We start from the raw sequence: 16,099 nt of genomic DNA, 5'->3' as shown, positions 1-16,099 counted from the left end.
TTAAATACAGACACAAAATGGGCAATATGCAAATCTTTAAAAATCTCTACTGAAAAAGATATGGCTCTAATTTCATTTACCAGCTCCCATCAGATTTTGTTTTCGAATTCCTTTATCGCTTCTGAAACTGCTGAATATTATCAAACGCCACTGGGAAATTCCACACAAGGAAATAAACTTAAGGTGCTCACCGTGCTGGTTTATAATGAACTGCTGTCTTTTTGAATAAATGTTTCAATGAAAATCAAGTTCTTAGAGATGCCAGGTCTCAAATGAGGAAATTAAATGATATATTTCATGTTGGAGTTTAGTTCTGATTTTCTTTAATAAATTAAGATGGCATCACAAGATATACACTGTTTCTGCTTGCTAATAAACTGCAGACCATACATTTGGGAGAGACTCAATTTCTTTGGGTTCCTGGCCTGGAATATTTCGTAAAGAATAAAATTACTGTGGTATGCAATGGTTACAGCTATTCCAGGGTTTCCATTTTTAAACAACTGCCCTCGCCCCTTGGTTTTAAATCAACCATCAAACACGGAAAAAGCTTTGGGCTAGAATTTAATAAATAAGGTATGACTGTAATTTACTAGAACTAAGTCTGGGCATATTTATTATTAATATTAATGAAAATTTGCTTCTTCTGAAATTTATTTAGACAGTCAGCAGAAAGTAATTACCTCTTTCTACCTTACATTTTCACTTCCAAAATGAACTGATTAGCTGATCGAAGCACCTATAGTAATTAAGGGTAGAGACAGGGAATAAGGAAAGTAGGAGGCATTTGTTTGCTTCTCCCAAGTCTCAGACAAGAAACTAGAGCATGTTTCTGTCTTAACAGACACACTTTCACAGAACGGCAGAGCTGGACAAGATCTTGGTGGCTATCAAGTCCAACCCTTTGGCTTTAAAAATGGGGAAAGTGAACAAGTGAGGGTTAACCTGACAATTATTGCACCACAGATCTGGGACAAGAACCCATGTCTTCACCTTCCTCCCACCCTGTGTAAGGGGGTTTCCACTTCTCAACATTGTTTGGCTACACTGCAGACAGGGTGACTCACGTATAAAGTGAGGGTGCTGGACTTCAGAGGTTTCTCAACCAGAATTATCTGAGCATCTTCAAAGATGTAGCAATACTTGAGTCCTACACCTTGGACCAATAAAGTCAGGAATTTTTAAGACTAGGCTTGTATATCTTTTAAAAACTCTCTAGATAGATTAATATGTGGACCAGGTTGGGAGCAGATGACCTGTAAGCTCCCTTTTGGGTCTATTGCAAAATATTCACCATCAGCTGGAAACATTTTTTGATTCAGTTCCCTGATGTTGACCTATGAGGCCGTAAGCATTTCTAAACCATTACACTGTTTCTACATTAGCCTAGCAGTTGTCATTATCTGTATTTATCTAGTTTATTGATATGTTTACCTAAGTATCATCTACCTCCGCCACCAGAATGTACACTCGCAGAGACCAGAGTGTAAGTCTGACATGATCACTGCTGTCCCCTTGGCCACCAGCATCACATCTGCCACAACAATGCAATACTACACCAGCACTTTCAAAAGAAAAGGGGTCTGGTGGGCCTTCTTCACAGCAGCCAGAGCAAGTCTACTTTGATCTATTCCACCAGACTAGAATCTAAGCTGCAAGAAGGCAGCTTTTGGTCTCCCTTGTTTGGACGTCACCTCCAGAGCCTGGACGCTGGGAAATACCCACCAGATGCTCAGTGCCTGAGAAAGTCCATGTGCTAAACATGAAGCACTGATCACTTCAGGGCACTGAAACCTTTACTTTGTGGCTGACTAAAGCAACCTTGAAAAGACTTCACTGTTTCCATGGAGTTGGCCTTGACTCCAGCAGCAGAACCCTAGCTTGCCTCTGATAAGTCGTCACAGTATTGGCAAGACCCCGGCCCAGGCACACACTGAAGGCTACAGGGCATTTTCTATGCAACAAGCAGAGGCTGGAGCTTCCAGACAAAGCTTTATGCCAAAAAAGAGTATAGTATTTGGCAAGTTTCATAGCCACCTCCAGCACCAGAGCAGCTTCAGGGTCCTCTCCTGTTTGGGCCACTTGGGGTAAGAGATTTGGGGTAACAGCCTGCCCACTTTCTTCTGCATGCTTGTTGATCGCAAGGCCAAAGTTACCAGAAAAATATTTCAAGTGGGTTAATAACAATAGCAGAAATTGCTCACATCTGGTACCTCTTCCACCCTGAAGAAGTGAACTAAAGCGAAGTGAATGCCTATCTTAATACCATTCTGAGATTCCCTTTCCTCATAAATAGGAGGAAAGAGCCCTGAGCAGTGGTTCCCAAACCCGCCCTGTCCTCACCAGAGGAGCTTTTACAAATGAAAATTCCCTGGTCTCCCCCTAGGCCTTTGTAAGCAGAATCTGTGCAGGTGTTACTGGAGAACAGCCTTTATTTTTTAAATGCTTCCTAGATGACTGTGAAGATCAATGACATTTGGGACCCACTAAAGGAGCAGAGGACTCTGCTGCCTACCCCAACTCTGACAGGCTAGGACAGAGCTTCACAAAGTGAGGCCTAAGGACCGGCTGCCTCAGAAAACATCTGAGACGCTGTGTAAATATACACCTTCGTGGGCCTCACTCCAGACTGACAGAATCAAACTCTGGGTGACACCCAGGGATCTCACACCTGTAATCCCAGCACTAGCGGAGGCGAAGGCGAGTGGATCACAAGGTCAGGAGATCGAGACCATCCTGGCTAACACAGTGAAACCCTGTCTCTACTAAAAATGCAAAAAATTAGCCGGGCCTGGTAGCAAGCACCTGTAGTCCGGCTACTCGGGAGGCTGAGGCAGGAGAATCACTTTAACCTGGCAGGTGGAGGTCACGGTGAGCCAAAATTGCGCCACTGCACTGTCCACTGTCCAGCCTGGGTAACAGAGCGAGACTCTTTTAAAAAAAAAAAAAAAAAAAAAAGACTCTATGGAGTATGGGTTGTACTTTACAGTTTCAGAACCACTGTTTCAGGCAGGATTTTAGAGCTAACTTATGGCTTACGTGGAAGCAAATCATGTTCATTCGTAAGCATAGGGTTTGACTTTATCCAGTTACATTAACATTTCATTGCCCTGTTTGGCATGTCACAAAAATCTGCATTGTTTTAAATGGCATGTAGCTTACAGCAACTGCAAACTTATAAGTCCAACAGTCCTAAAGCAGTCTTCTCTGACTAAGTGTGGCTGCCAGCTTCTCAGTGCATTTTTTAAACGCTGATTCATGGCTGGAGACACTTGATTGGGAGGAAGGTGTCTCAGCTATAAAGGTGCAAAGGTGGTATCTGAATTACTTAGCACACAATAGGCACTTAAGTATTTGCTGAAACAAATTTATTTACTTATTTTCACCCAGTATTCTACAGAAGATTTGAAGTGAGATAAATAAAAAGAAAAAAAAAAACCTCAACAACTGAAAAATGAAAATAACATTCTGTGAAAAAGAATACTTCTCATGTGGTGAAGGAATCACACTTCTGGGTGGCGCAGTTTGTGAAACGGTTGGCTTCAGTAACTGATCTGAAACCTAACCACAAGTCCTGACTTCTGAACCACCACCTTATTTCTATGATACGAAGTTTTAAACAGCAAGTTTTCCTTGCTTTTTTTTTTTTTCTTCTTTGTGTTTCATGAAATGATGCCATTTCATCTTTCTAATGGGAGCAGGTAAGCACTGTTATCCTTTACAATCCTGGTGATGATTTGTCATTATTATTACCCTGGTTATTCTACCTCAGATCAGCTTTGACTTCTTGAGTAATGCCAAATTCATAAAAATGTGCATACTTAGACCTCTGTGTAGCATCAGGAACAAATAATATTTAAGCAAATAGGAAGATCTATATTTATTCTTCAGATTCCAACAGGAATCAGATTGTTTTATGATTGTTTCATACTTGCTGTAATACCAAAATACAAATCAACAATCCACTTGTATTATGTATTTATCTTAAAAATTATGCAAACAAATGCTTGTCTCTACTTCATGCAGTTTTTTTTGACATATACTTTTTTTTTTTTAAAGGCAAACTGTATATGCTTAAGTGAACCAAATGATCTAACCAAAAATCTTCAGAAACCAAGGGGTTCATAGTTTTTTCATCCATGTTTAAAATTGTTTTAATGCTCCACAATCAGCTACCATAGTTTACCTTTTTTCTAAATGTTTATCATTTCTTAAAAAGAAAAGCTCTAGATTTAAAAAGGGGAAATACTGAATTTAGCTCATCAAATGATCGCCTCTTTAAAAAAAAAAAATTCACGGGTTGGGAAATAGAATGGAGGACGAAACTTAAAAAATACAAGGATTACTATAAAGGTCATAATAATTGTTTACTCACAAACCAAATTTCACTTAAATTTAATATGGAGCCAAACAGCAAATAAATCAGATTTAATCTATCTTAAGTTAAAAATGTTTTTTCCCTTACTTCCTGGCAAGCCAACTTTTAAAATTCAGTATCTCCTTTAAAGTTACATTTCTGATAACCATGAAAAACAACGAGTTAAACTTTCGAATCTGATGTAGAATGTCTCATTCCAATTGAGAAAATAACTTCAACCTTTGACCTTCCCACTAGCCTGATGGGAAATTCACTGGCACCATTACAGGTTTAGCCTTCCATGGTCAACTAACCACTAGAGGGCAGCCTTATCTCAGATCTGATATGCCACAGAAAAATACCTAAAATGCTTCTTATGTTCCTTTAATTATTTTTGTAGTATCTTTGATTTTCCTGGATATTTAACAATCAACTTCAAATGGAACTAAAATTATTCCTCAACAGTTCAAAAGTCCACTTTCACAAACAATGATATCACAAACACTGGTGGTGAGAGGTGCTTGAGAAACAGCATAGCTAATGGGATCTTCAAAAATTTAAAACAAAAGTTTTTCATCTTTAAGTCATGACTTCCACTCTACTACATGGTAGGGTAAGTGGCAAGTGAATTATATCACAACTGGCACTTGGGGTCCATTTTTGGCATCAACATTTCAAGTGTGGCAAACTGAAGTGTGTTTGAGGAAGAAACTGACCAAGAAGGTGGGAAGGCAAAACCACACTTTTAGCAAAAAGGACTGAAGAGGGACAGCAGAGGTTATGTATTAGAGAGGGGGTGTGTGTGTGTCTGTGTGTGTTTATGTGTGATATGCTACTAGTCTTCAAATGTCAGACAGTCTTTCATTTGAAAGATGGAGTAAATGTGTTCTGCTCAGCCCAAAGGAAAGGATCAGAATTAAGGGATTAAAAGCACAAAGGAGACGGTTATGCTTGATGTAAGCAGACTTTTCTAATTCAAGATGGAGTAAGCTACCTTTAAAGATAGTGAGTTCCCCATCGTGAGGTGTTCAAGCATAACCAGATAACTACTTGGCAGAAATATTGTAGGCAGAGTCCAAATGCCAGTGGGGACATTCATCTGAGTGACTTTTAAGGTTTCTTCTATTTCTGAGACTGAAATAATCCTTATTTGCTTTCAGACAAACACATCTTAATCCAGCAGTCAGTAAGGCCAGTCCCCACTGAGTGAGAAATGAGCTTTTTCAGATCCACTTGAAAACTTTTAGACTTCACGTGATTCTTCTAAAAGACAGCCGATTTCTCCAGAATATATCTACAATCATGCCCCTAAACTGTCATGGAAACAAACAGGACACCACTCCTAAGCACAGGAATTTTTAAGCTTTATACTACATAAAGGCATATTAAAATTAGAACATGCATTTGTGAATGTTCCCTGTGCCTAAGGATAAGTGAAACATATTGATAAATCTCTCACTTCTATCACAATGGTGACTGGATATACAGGTTAGCCCTACTTCATGATATTTTGTATTCTTCAGGAAAATAATGCTTACATTTCACTCATATCCTCTTACAACAGCAGACTTAATGAAAATCATGGATGAAGAGAGCTAATGGTAAGCAAGTAAGAATAACCCCATTTGTACCAAATTGATTTTATTAAATAGTAATTTAAAGATATTAGGCTCAGCAAAGCATTACATAATGGGATCTATTTTTTCCCCATATAAATGCCAGAGTTATAATTTCCACTAACTAGAGACAAAGTTATATCCAGGACGTTTTCACAGCTTCCTCCAGGGGAGGCATGAAGATAGAAATTACGATTGTAGTTCTTGTTTCACTATGTATCAGCTGGAAAGGCTAGGCTCTAACGCAACCTCTGTGAGCCTAGTTTCTTCAACTACAAAGTATGGGACTATCAGTGACTTTCTACAGAGGATTAAATAATGTAAGAGTTTTTGTAAAACAAAGCACAAAATAAATATAGATTAACATCATCTCCCTATTTATGAAAAGCCTTGTAAACTTCAAAAGCACTACAATTTTGAAAAATGAAATCACTGGCAAACCTAGGGAATAAACTTGACATTATTTTTTAGACCCACAGGAGCAGACTTTTAAAGTTATCATATTATTTCCTGAAAATATGACAAGGGCTAACAAATTTCATTCCAAAAAGAAAATCCAAAAACAAAAGATTTCAGCTGATTCCTTGCATTTTGTCCACTGGTTAACAGACACGATTATCCACGTATTTAGGCCTCTTATCTCTGGATATAGTACTCTTGACAATTAACAGAAAAAACATGGTCTATCATGTCACACAAAATACTGATGGACTGAAAAAGCTCTGACTACAAATCTCTCAGTTCATGAGTCAAAAGGTTGGGATGGAAGGAAGTTATCTTCAGTAGAATAGCTAGATGGGGGAGAGAGAACTTGCAAATCATTCCTCAGAGGGTCTGTATGTGGTCTTTGAGATACTATCAAATGTCAACTCACACCTGACTTGTCACTGGTGGATGGCTCCATAAAAACTATGTTTTAAGTACAGAAGTATAAAAATGGTGTAGCTGCTGACTGTCTAATTATGGTCTTAAAAACAATTAAATATGAAACATACGGATTAAGGCGGCCTTGATTTACTAATAAATACTGTAAATAGTTAATATGTATGGAGAAACCACTTCATGGCAGAGTATTCTCAGGAAATTTCTTCAATATAAGGGGTTTTGTTGATCCCCTAATAATTTAAGAGATTTTTAAGAAAGCTGAACCCCACATCTACCTCTACAAATCTATCCATCCATCCATCCATCCATCCACCCACCCACCCACCCACTTCTTTTCCCCAGTAAATGGTCTTATCTTTTTCCCGGGTATTATTTTCCTAGGGACCCCAGATCATATAACAAAGTGGCTGGGTGCTATTGTAGGTGCTTTGCAGTTATCACCTTGCTGATCTCATCCATTTTTATTGTGTTTCACTTGAGTGAGAGGGAAAGATAGGAGAAAAAAAACTGAGAATTATTAATATATTTACAAGTATAACTACTGCATATTAAAGAGCTAAGATTTAGATGACATACTGTATATATATTTTTAAATGACTACTTCTGTTTAGAAATTGTATTATTTCATGGCGGGGCAGCATTAAATAAATTATATGGTTCTCAATTCAAAGAGAGGGTAAAAGGGTTTACTTGTATATGATGTTCCTTTGTATCCTAAGTAATGTGATTGAAATATATAAAATTAAGAGGCTGCTCATGAAAATGGTGCTTTTAAAGTACACTCTATTTCATGGAAGGTCCAGGCATCCCCCTCCTCCCATGGATAAATGAATTCAGAAATCTTCTTTGTCTTTAAAAGAACTGATCCCTTCTCGCCAGATAAGCACGCTGCTCAGTAGTGGCAACCATTCGGGTTTTCTCTTTTCAAGATCCAGCCATCGCCTTTTCCCAATTCTTCCCATCACAAGTACCAAAAATGGTACAAAAATCTCAGTGAAGGGATACTAGGGAAAGCGTCCTTACAATGAGATCTGAGATCAAATTCTAATTTCATTTGGTAAAAAGAAAGGCTAAATTCTTCAAAACTATAAAATTAGACTTATTAGAGCTGGACATACTACCAACACATACAGTATTTTCAAAATGGTGAAGAGTCTTGCATCTGTACATGAATCAGGCCGGAGGAAGAATCTATTATGAGCCATAAATTCCCTTTAAGCCTCCCTGTGCCCTTGTAACTCCATTTACATGAACACAGGCTGAACACTCGTATGAAGCAAAGAGGTGTATCATCTGAAACTGATGAAGCTCTATCATTTCCTTTCAGTACTCAGCCGCCGCATAACATTTGGCCAATGCACTTTTATGACGAACAGAGCAAGTGCTCCCCTGATCATAAATGTTATCGCTGGCTCTCTCCCTTTGCCCAAGAAACAATCCAAATGGTATTGGAATTTCGTTGTTAATTAAACAAAAGCAAAATTGAAGGAAGGCACTAGAGTTGCTCAAATGAAGATTTATTACATCTAAGCATGAAACTACTTTAAGCCTAAACTTATTTGACAACTAATGCAAAGGAGGATTTTTTTCTTTGGCGACTTCAAAGGGCCTGATTTAATGATGTTTAAAAAACATAAGTAAATCAGCCAACAAAGAGAATCCTTCTCCTTTATGGTGGCTTCTTCTCTTCTCCCTCGTCCACATGCATCCACATACCAAAAGGCTGTATTGTAAATGGCGTTTCTGTTTTGCACGAAAAATCTAATTACACAAACTCTTACATATGGAACCAATTTAACTATTAAAACTGAGGCAATAGGGAAGTATTTAATAAGATTCTGGGCCAGTTTTTCCCCCTTAACTATCTGATATGGAAACATTTACAGCATTCCTCACTTTCCCACAATTTTTTTTCAGCTTAAGTTTGCACCAAAGCAATATAATCCCATTAAAATACAGGATGTTATGATACTGGGAGTGAAATATTCTAATTGTCCAGATGCATTCTCTCTCCCTCCTCCCCTCCCCCCCTTCCCGCCACCTCCAGGCAGCTGAATTTATAGAAAAATTCCACTGCCAGTACTTATGAGCCACTGTTTTCAAAGCCCAATACTATGAATCTATTATTTTATGGCAGACAGAGGTCACTCCAAGACAAATGTGTGGGGGTAGTTTGTGATTCTCATTATTCTATTAGTAAGGGATAGTATGGAACTTCACTTTGTAGAACTACAGATGCAAAAGCCTATGTACTAGGAAGCATCAACATTAAATCAAAATATTAAAATGTACTTTCCTTATTGTTTCGCGGGTGGTTACTGTTCATTAGGGGAGAAAGCAGTTTAAAATGTGGCAGCCTCTCGCCTTTCCTCCAATCAACACAAATTATATTAAACAAACTGGATAAAGACTGGCATTGACATCTTCCAAATAGCAAAATCTATTTTATAATTTAACTGCAGAGGCTGTTTTATGCTTACAGGGCTAATGAAATGCAGGAATCGCATAGGGAGAAGGTAAATAGATTTTTTTAACACAAGAAGTCGGTAAGAAACCTTAATAACTTTTCCTCCCAAATAATTTTAAGTGCTTAAGAGCATGGATCACTGGAGGTTTCCTTTTACTTATGAGTTGCATATTCTAAAAATGATTAAATCCCATTTCCCTCAAGCCACAGGGGAAAAGAGAAAATTTGCTGTGGGCACATTGTATAGAAAGATTTCATCTCAAGCAGCTCATCTTAACGTCCAGTACCTTTCGGCCTGTTAATAATTAATAAAAGAGATGCCACCCAATCTCTAGTGAAGAAAGGCAAAGCTCGGTGATCCGAAAGTAAACCCAGTGCAGATACCAAACTGGTGTCCTTCATTCCAGATTGCAACAAAACCCCAACCTAGCAAACGTTTAACGAACGCTTGGCGCCCGCATGGGTGGGCAGGACCCGCAGGACAGTCTGGGTCTGCACAACTGCTGCCCATTAGGGAAGCCGCGTCCGCCGCAAACAGATGGGGCTCTAAATCCCCCAGCCTGGCGGCCGGGCCTGCGAAGCCGCTCGGGCAGATTACCCACAGCGAGGAACCTGCGGGCGCACAAGCGTGCGGCGTGCTGCGGGCTGAGTTTCTCCGGAGCTGTTTGCAACCGTCCCAAGAGCGAGTCTCGGTTTCTCAGGCAGCACGGGCGACTTCCTGGACACCTCCAAACTTTGGCTTTCCCAGCAGAAAGTTCCCTGACTTGCCACGGTTTCTCTCCTCCTCATCTCAGAGGACCTCGAGCCAGTCCTCCCTCCAACCAGATCAGATCCCCCTGCTCTCCCGCCCCCAGCCCGGCTAAGGAGTTCTGATGAGAGCGGAAGGCCAGGCCGGGAGGCTTGGCCGCCACTAACCCGCGCGCGTCGGCCCTCGCCACGGTCTAACCTCCGCCCCAGCCCGCGGATCCCGTGGGCTGCCGAGTTCCTCCCCACCTCCATCCACCAGCCAAAGTGTCAAGCGGGGGTGCGCCGCGGCTCCCGGGGCGGCCGAGGGCGTCTTGGCACGCTCGAGGCGCCCGTCTCGCTCTGGCCCGCGCGCTTTCGGAAGTGGCCGCGGCGGGACCCAGCGCGGACCTGCGACACTTTCCAGACCGGCGGCCGCTGGGGCGCTCGCGGCCGCGGGGGAAGGGTGCAAGGCCTGGGGCGCTGACCAGTTACCGGGGATGACATCGCGACCGCGCGCACGCACGGCCCTCACTAGCCGCTGCGCCTCCCCGACCTAGGCCGGAGCTGTCCCGGGTGCGGGCCCTAGGGACCGGCCGCGGGGCGTCCCGGGCTTCCTCCGAACTCCGTATACCCTCCCCTTCCTTCCAGAAGCGCGGCGACTCCCGGCAAACTTTCTTTCGGGAGCCCCGCCGGGTGCCAAGCGGACCCAGGAGACTGACAGGAGCCGGGGCGGGCAGCAGAGGGGGATCCACCGCGTGCGCCTTTGCCCCTAATCGGAGACAGGCCGATCCCGTCGCCGGGCTCAGGTGGCGCCGCGGCGGTGGCCCAGAAGGCCCTGGCGAAGCCAGGGCGCCGAGCCCCGGGCAGTACGTGCGCTCGGGCAGGCGCGCCCACCCCTCCCCCTGCGCGCCCTCCTCCCCACCCCCCGGAGCTGCCAGCCCACCCGGCCCAGGCGGGGCGCCCGGACTCACCTTTCATCGCTGCGATCACAAAATACATCATTTAAGCCGCGGTGCGGAGAGCGCAGGGAGAGCGGATGGTCCGACCCCGGAGCCCCCTCTGCCGCCGCCGCGCCGCCGCCGCCCGAGCCACAGCAGCAGCTGCCGCAGCTGCCCGCCCGCCGAGAGCCATCCCGAGCCATAAGAGGCTCCATGTGACCGGCTGACATCACGGCCGCCGCTCTGTTTACACCGCGCCCCTCCGCTTCCTCCCCGGGCGGGAGGCGGGAGGCGGGAGGCAGGCGCGCCCCAGCGCCGCGCCCCGCCCCGCCCCCGCGGGCAGGTGAGCTGCCGCAGCTCGGCTGGCCCACCCAGCCGGGGCCTGCCCTCTCGCGCCCCGGGCCCTCGCCCCGGCGCCCGCCTTCCCCTCGCCTTCGGGATCACCTGTGGCCGCCGGTCGCTTTTCTGCACGCAGCGCCCCGCGGAAGGCGCGTCTGACCACTTTCTCCCCCCACTCGGTGGGGCAAGAGACGCGCAACCCGACGCCACTCTCCCGCTGGCTTCCCGGAGCCCTTGGGGGCGATAAATGCGCCAGCTCGTTGACGGAAAAGACAGATTTGGTTTGGGAAGCTACGGCCACCCTCATTTCCCAGAGCGCCCCAGCTGTAATCCGAAGAAGGTACGGGCCCCTCCTGGGCCGTGGAGAACTAAGCTACTGGGACCGTCCAGGGAGTGGAGTAAGCTCCTCCTGTCTTTCTGGAGAGACTCACGGCCTCGGCAGGGGGAACTCCGCCCACCCAACCCTTGGCAACCCTTGGATATTGGCAGTTAGACCAATCTCCAAGGTCCTGGTCTACACCTGTTCCCCCGATCCCCTTCCCCGTGTCCAAGGCCACTGACACCTGCAAGGAGAGCCGAAAATTGTTCGTGAATCACCTAAATGAACTCCAGTTGCCAGCTGATTTGAACCGCTAAATTCCCAGGCTCTTCCATACCTCTCCAGAGAACGCATCTACAAGTAGGAAAAGCTATCGTTTTCATACCCTAAAAATGAAATGTTGTGGTATTTTTGACAGAAAATAAAGATCTCTAAAGGTCAACTTTGTACATTTTAACATGCAACTAACACTTAATTCCCTCTAAACTTTGAAGCTTATTTTTACTGTCCTTATGGAACTGTAAATCATGATGTTATTATTTTACAGATCAATCTCTTTATGATGAATTCCACATGCTACATACCCAGAGTCTGCATTGTTTAAACCTTTGGTCAGGATGTCTACAGTACCAAGCATAACAGAAAAAAAATTCTCAAAAGTCAAGTTTCCATACCTATTGCTGTTCCTTCACGAAATTTCATGCTGCTTTCTTTTCTGTTGGTGTTTCCACGCACAACTTAAAATATTAGATGGCTATTGGCTGCTGTGTTCATGATGATTAAGCAAGGATAATTCTAGCATTTTTTTTCTCCATGTAAGTGAGTTGTTCTTGCCCCTGAGTTGGGCCACAATGTAAAACACAAGCAGATAATCAGCACTGCAAAAACAAGGATTCATACACCCCCTCCCCAGCCCCCTTTCAAGGCAACATTGAGTCTTCCAAACATTCATACAGCGCTCTGATTTAGAAGGCCAATAAAGTTCATTGTCCTTCAGTCAAGGCATGGCTTTATCAAAATTTGATTTCAGATAAATTCATTCTAATAGTTTTTTTCTTTTAGATTTTTTTCCCCAAATAAAGCTACAAAGAGAAGAAATTATAAAAAGGTGAACCCAAGACCTACCCATGTTAACTCAGCTGTCCAGCCATAGCGAAGTGGACAAGAGATTCAAATGAATCAACCATACCCACTGCAATGTTTACAATTATGAAATTAAATCACACCATGTTCCTCTGATGCAACTATATCTCCCAATGAGGCAACGCCCCTCAGTTACACTGACACCATCATTCAAATTTGGTTCTTGATTTCCCTTGTGCTAACAACTAATGCCAAGCTCTCCTACAGGTAGGTCCCAGGTACAATTTTCTTTCTTTTGTATCGTTAAAGGATGGAAAAGCATTGGAGACTGCATGCTCATAAGTATGTTCTTCCATCCTTAATGCAAATGAACCCAGATATACAACTCAAAGAATTCACCATGCTACTTTAAAACAGTATCCTTCTTTAGAAAACAATGTTCTGAAAATAACCAAATCTATTAGCTTTGCCTGTCAGACATCTGACTCCAAGGTGAATAGTCTGACATCACTAGTAATCAGTATTTATTTCCAGATCATTTCAAATGAAATCAGTCATTGGGAACAACATGTAACGTGACATCTGTTCCTGCAATTACAAGTAGAATCTTTCATTCTATAGATATGTCCCCAATAGAAATATAATCTCAAAATACTTCTCTGAAATATTTACACATTTATTCAACAAAGACATTGCCAGAATAATGTAATACTGACCTTGCCCTTTAGAAATGTATTTCATTCACTTCCTACAACTAATGAGCAACAGAATTTCAGATATGAAGTCCTAACCTTCCGATGTAGCTAGATGCTATTTGTAATACATGCCTCTATTAAATGTCTTCAGCTTTTAACCCAGGGTATATGACTGTTCTTTATATTAACACAAAGCTCTTTGAGAGTACAAACAAGAGGCTTTTTTTTTTTTTTTTAACCACTCGAAATACACATTTTCTATGACAAATCAGTTAGGAATAAAAGGATACACATCTCCTTTCAGTAATATCAAATTATAGCCATAAATGATACATTTCAGCACAAACTTTAACCCACTGTGTATTAAAATACAATCATGTAAAAGCCAGTTTGGTGGTTCATGCCTGAAATCCCAACACTTTGAGAGGTCAAGGTGGATGGATCACTTGCACTGGAGTGCAAGACCAGCTTGGGGAACATGATGAAACCCTCTCCATACAAAAACACAGAAATTAGCCAGGCGTGGTGGTGCATGCCTGTAATCCCAGCTACCACTCGGGAGGCTGGGGCAGGAGCATCACTTGAACCCGGGAGGTTGAGGTTGTAGTGAGCCGAGACACTGCACTCCAGCCTGGGTGACAGAGCAAGAATCTGTCTCAAGAAAAAACAAAAAACAAAAAACGAATCATGTAAAAATACAATAAAACATTAAAATGCAATAAATATGTTGGAATAATTGTTTGGATTTTATTAAACAAATGCTTGTGAGTGCCAACAATGGGGGAGAACACAGTGCTAAGGAATGTATTCTATCTTTTTACCAAGTTTCTGAAACAAAAAAGTAATATTGCTTACATGAAGATAATTAAACAGAATGGGACTTCTTTACCAGGAGTGGGAGTTTGTTATATATTAATTCACAGCTCAAAGGTTTCTGTTGGCTAATCTCAGAAAAAGAAAGCACACAACATACTTATAAACACATGTAACTCATCTCAGAGTCTCCCAGAGTTGGTCACAGCCCCATGTGGTGTCCTTGTGTGCTTGGTTCCACACTGAATCTGTCACTTAGTGAGAACGTAGAGAGACACTTCTAATGCCACGTTGTTCCTAAAAACACCTAGGAGAAAAGCCTGGTACATTTTGCAGGAGTCTAGACTGGAGTATTATTAGTAAATAGTGCCAATCTTCCTACATTACAGGTTAAATAAATGATACTTTACTTTTTGAGAGTATATTTTTTCACCACACAAGTTCTGATCTCATAATTTGCCACCCCAAATCACAGATACAATGCTACTGGGGAGAATGACAAACCAGTAGACTGGCAAATTTATCGTGAATCTGCAAGTGGCTCCTAGGACAAAGGTGATTTCAACGTTTGTTGATGCTTGTGAGGGACAGCATTTTGGATTTGTGTCACCCGGACCCCACGTGTCTCTCTCCAGTGTGCGGCTGCTTGCTAATTCAATTAATTTCTTTCTAGCTGAACAAGAAAGGGCTCAGTGAAAGGTTAATGTGGTCCTAGGTAGCTTGATTCAATGGAATCCTTAGCCACCACTGCACTGTGACCTTTAGGAGCTGAGCCATTCTGGTTGACATAGAGCCAGGGGACCAGGTTTCCCATAAACCAATTAGGGTCAGACCCAGAGAGCTCTAAAGCAAGGATACCTGGGAAGCTATGGACATGTCACAAAGTCACCTAGAAGAAATCACAGCCTTGCTTAAATTTGGGTCCAGAAGGAGCCAGTGTCTCATAAAGGAACACTTAGAAATGGAGTCATACTGGTGAGACCCAGAAAGCAACAGTAAGAGAAAGAGCTCTGCTATTTATGAGTATTAAGGGGGAGGGGACAAATGGATTAATGCGCTTTATCTGCCTCATTCATGATTTTAAAACAAATATAGATGTAGAATGAAATATGCATGTGTGTGTGCATATGCATAGTCCATGAAATACAATGAAATAAACTACATTCTGGTGGCAAGAGACACCTACAATGTTACACACACACACACACACACATTTCCTCATAATCAACCAAACTTACCGTAGGTATTATACTGACACTGTGATGGAGAATCAAACAAGAATAAGACAGTAGCCCTGATCTTGAGAAGGTCACAAATCAGCTGACCTGTGCTCTGAAAACTGTAGAGTTTCATGAGTCGGTCCGAACATTCCTAAAGGTGTACCCTGTCTGGCTGCCCACTGAAAAGATGTTTGCGCAGCACTCTGCCACTTACTAACAGTTGACAGATGACTGCAAATCATTAGTGTGGCTGTAAGTGTAATGGGATGTTGGAGGTGAAAGATCTGACTGAATGGAGACAATAGTGCAGTGCTTCTGGGATTTCTGGAACCATAGATTTCATATACCTATTAGGAAATTCAGAGGACTGGCTTATGTTTTGTAATCATCACAATAAGGAAAAGGGTAAAGTTCACAGGCATATAGAGCTGAGCAACCTCCACAGAATAGGTAGGTGGCAGGTGCTTCACTATGCACACAACAGCCAAGGCCGGAAGGGGAGAAATGCAAACCAAGGCCAAGGGAGACCTCCATTCCTTTATGTCCCCATGCTGTGTCCTCACCCCACTCCTATACCTGGCAGTGGAACAAGCCATTCAAGAAACTATATCTATATATATTTAGGTAAGAGAATACAAGAA

General features: G+C 42.7%; 1 protein-coding gene across 3 annotated transcripts in view; it reads right to left on the bottom strand.

The window, feature by feature from the left end:
- Positions 1-16,099, bottom strand: part of RORA (RAR related orphan receptor A) — a 737,001-nt gene that overhangs the window by 94,336 nt on the left and 626,566 nt on the right. Inside the window, exon 1 of one of the 3 annotated variants that reach the window (XM_032297774.1) lies at positions 11,434-13,854. The exons of 1 other annotated variant lie outside the window; for it this stretch is intronic. In XM_032297774.1, coding sequence (XP_032153665.1) covers positions 11,434-11,635 — 202 coding nt within the window. In that variant the 5' untranslated portion in view covers positions 11,636-13,854. Of the gene's footprint in view, positions 1-11,022; positions 11,271-11,433; positions 13,855-16,099 lie in introns of those variants that run through there. One more of the 3 variants, XM_032297776.1, reaches the window with a different exon arrangement.

The sequence above is a fragment of the Sapajus apella genome, unplaced genomic scaffold (assembly GCF_009761245.1).
Source record: "Sapajus apella isolate SASKATOON/1434 unplaced genomic scaffold, GSC_monkey_1.0 scaffold37, whole genome shotgun sequence".
NCBI classification, from domain to species: domain Eukaryota; kingdom Metazoa; phylum Chordata; class Mammalia; order Primates; family Cebidae; genus Sapajus; species Sapajus apella.
The sequence above is the reverse complement of the archived record's forward strand: the minus strand, read 5'-3'. Positions and strand labels throughout refer to the sequence as shown.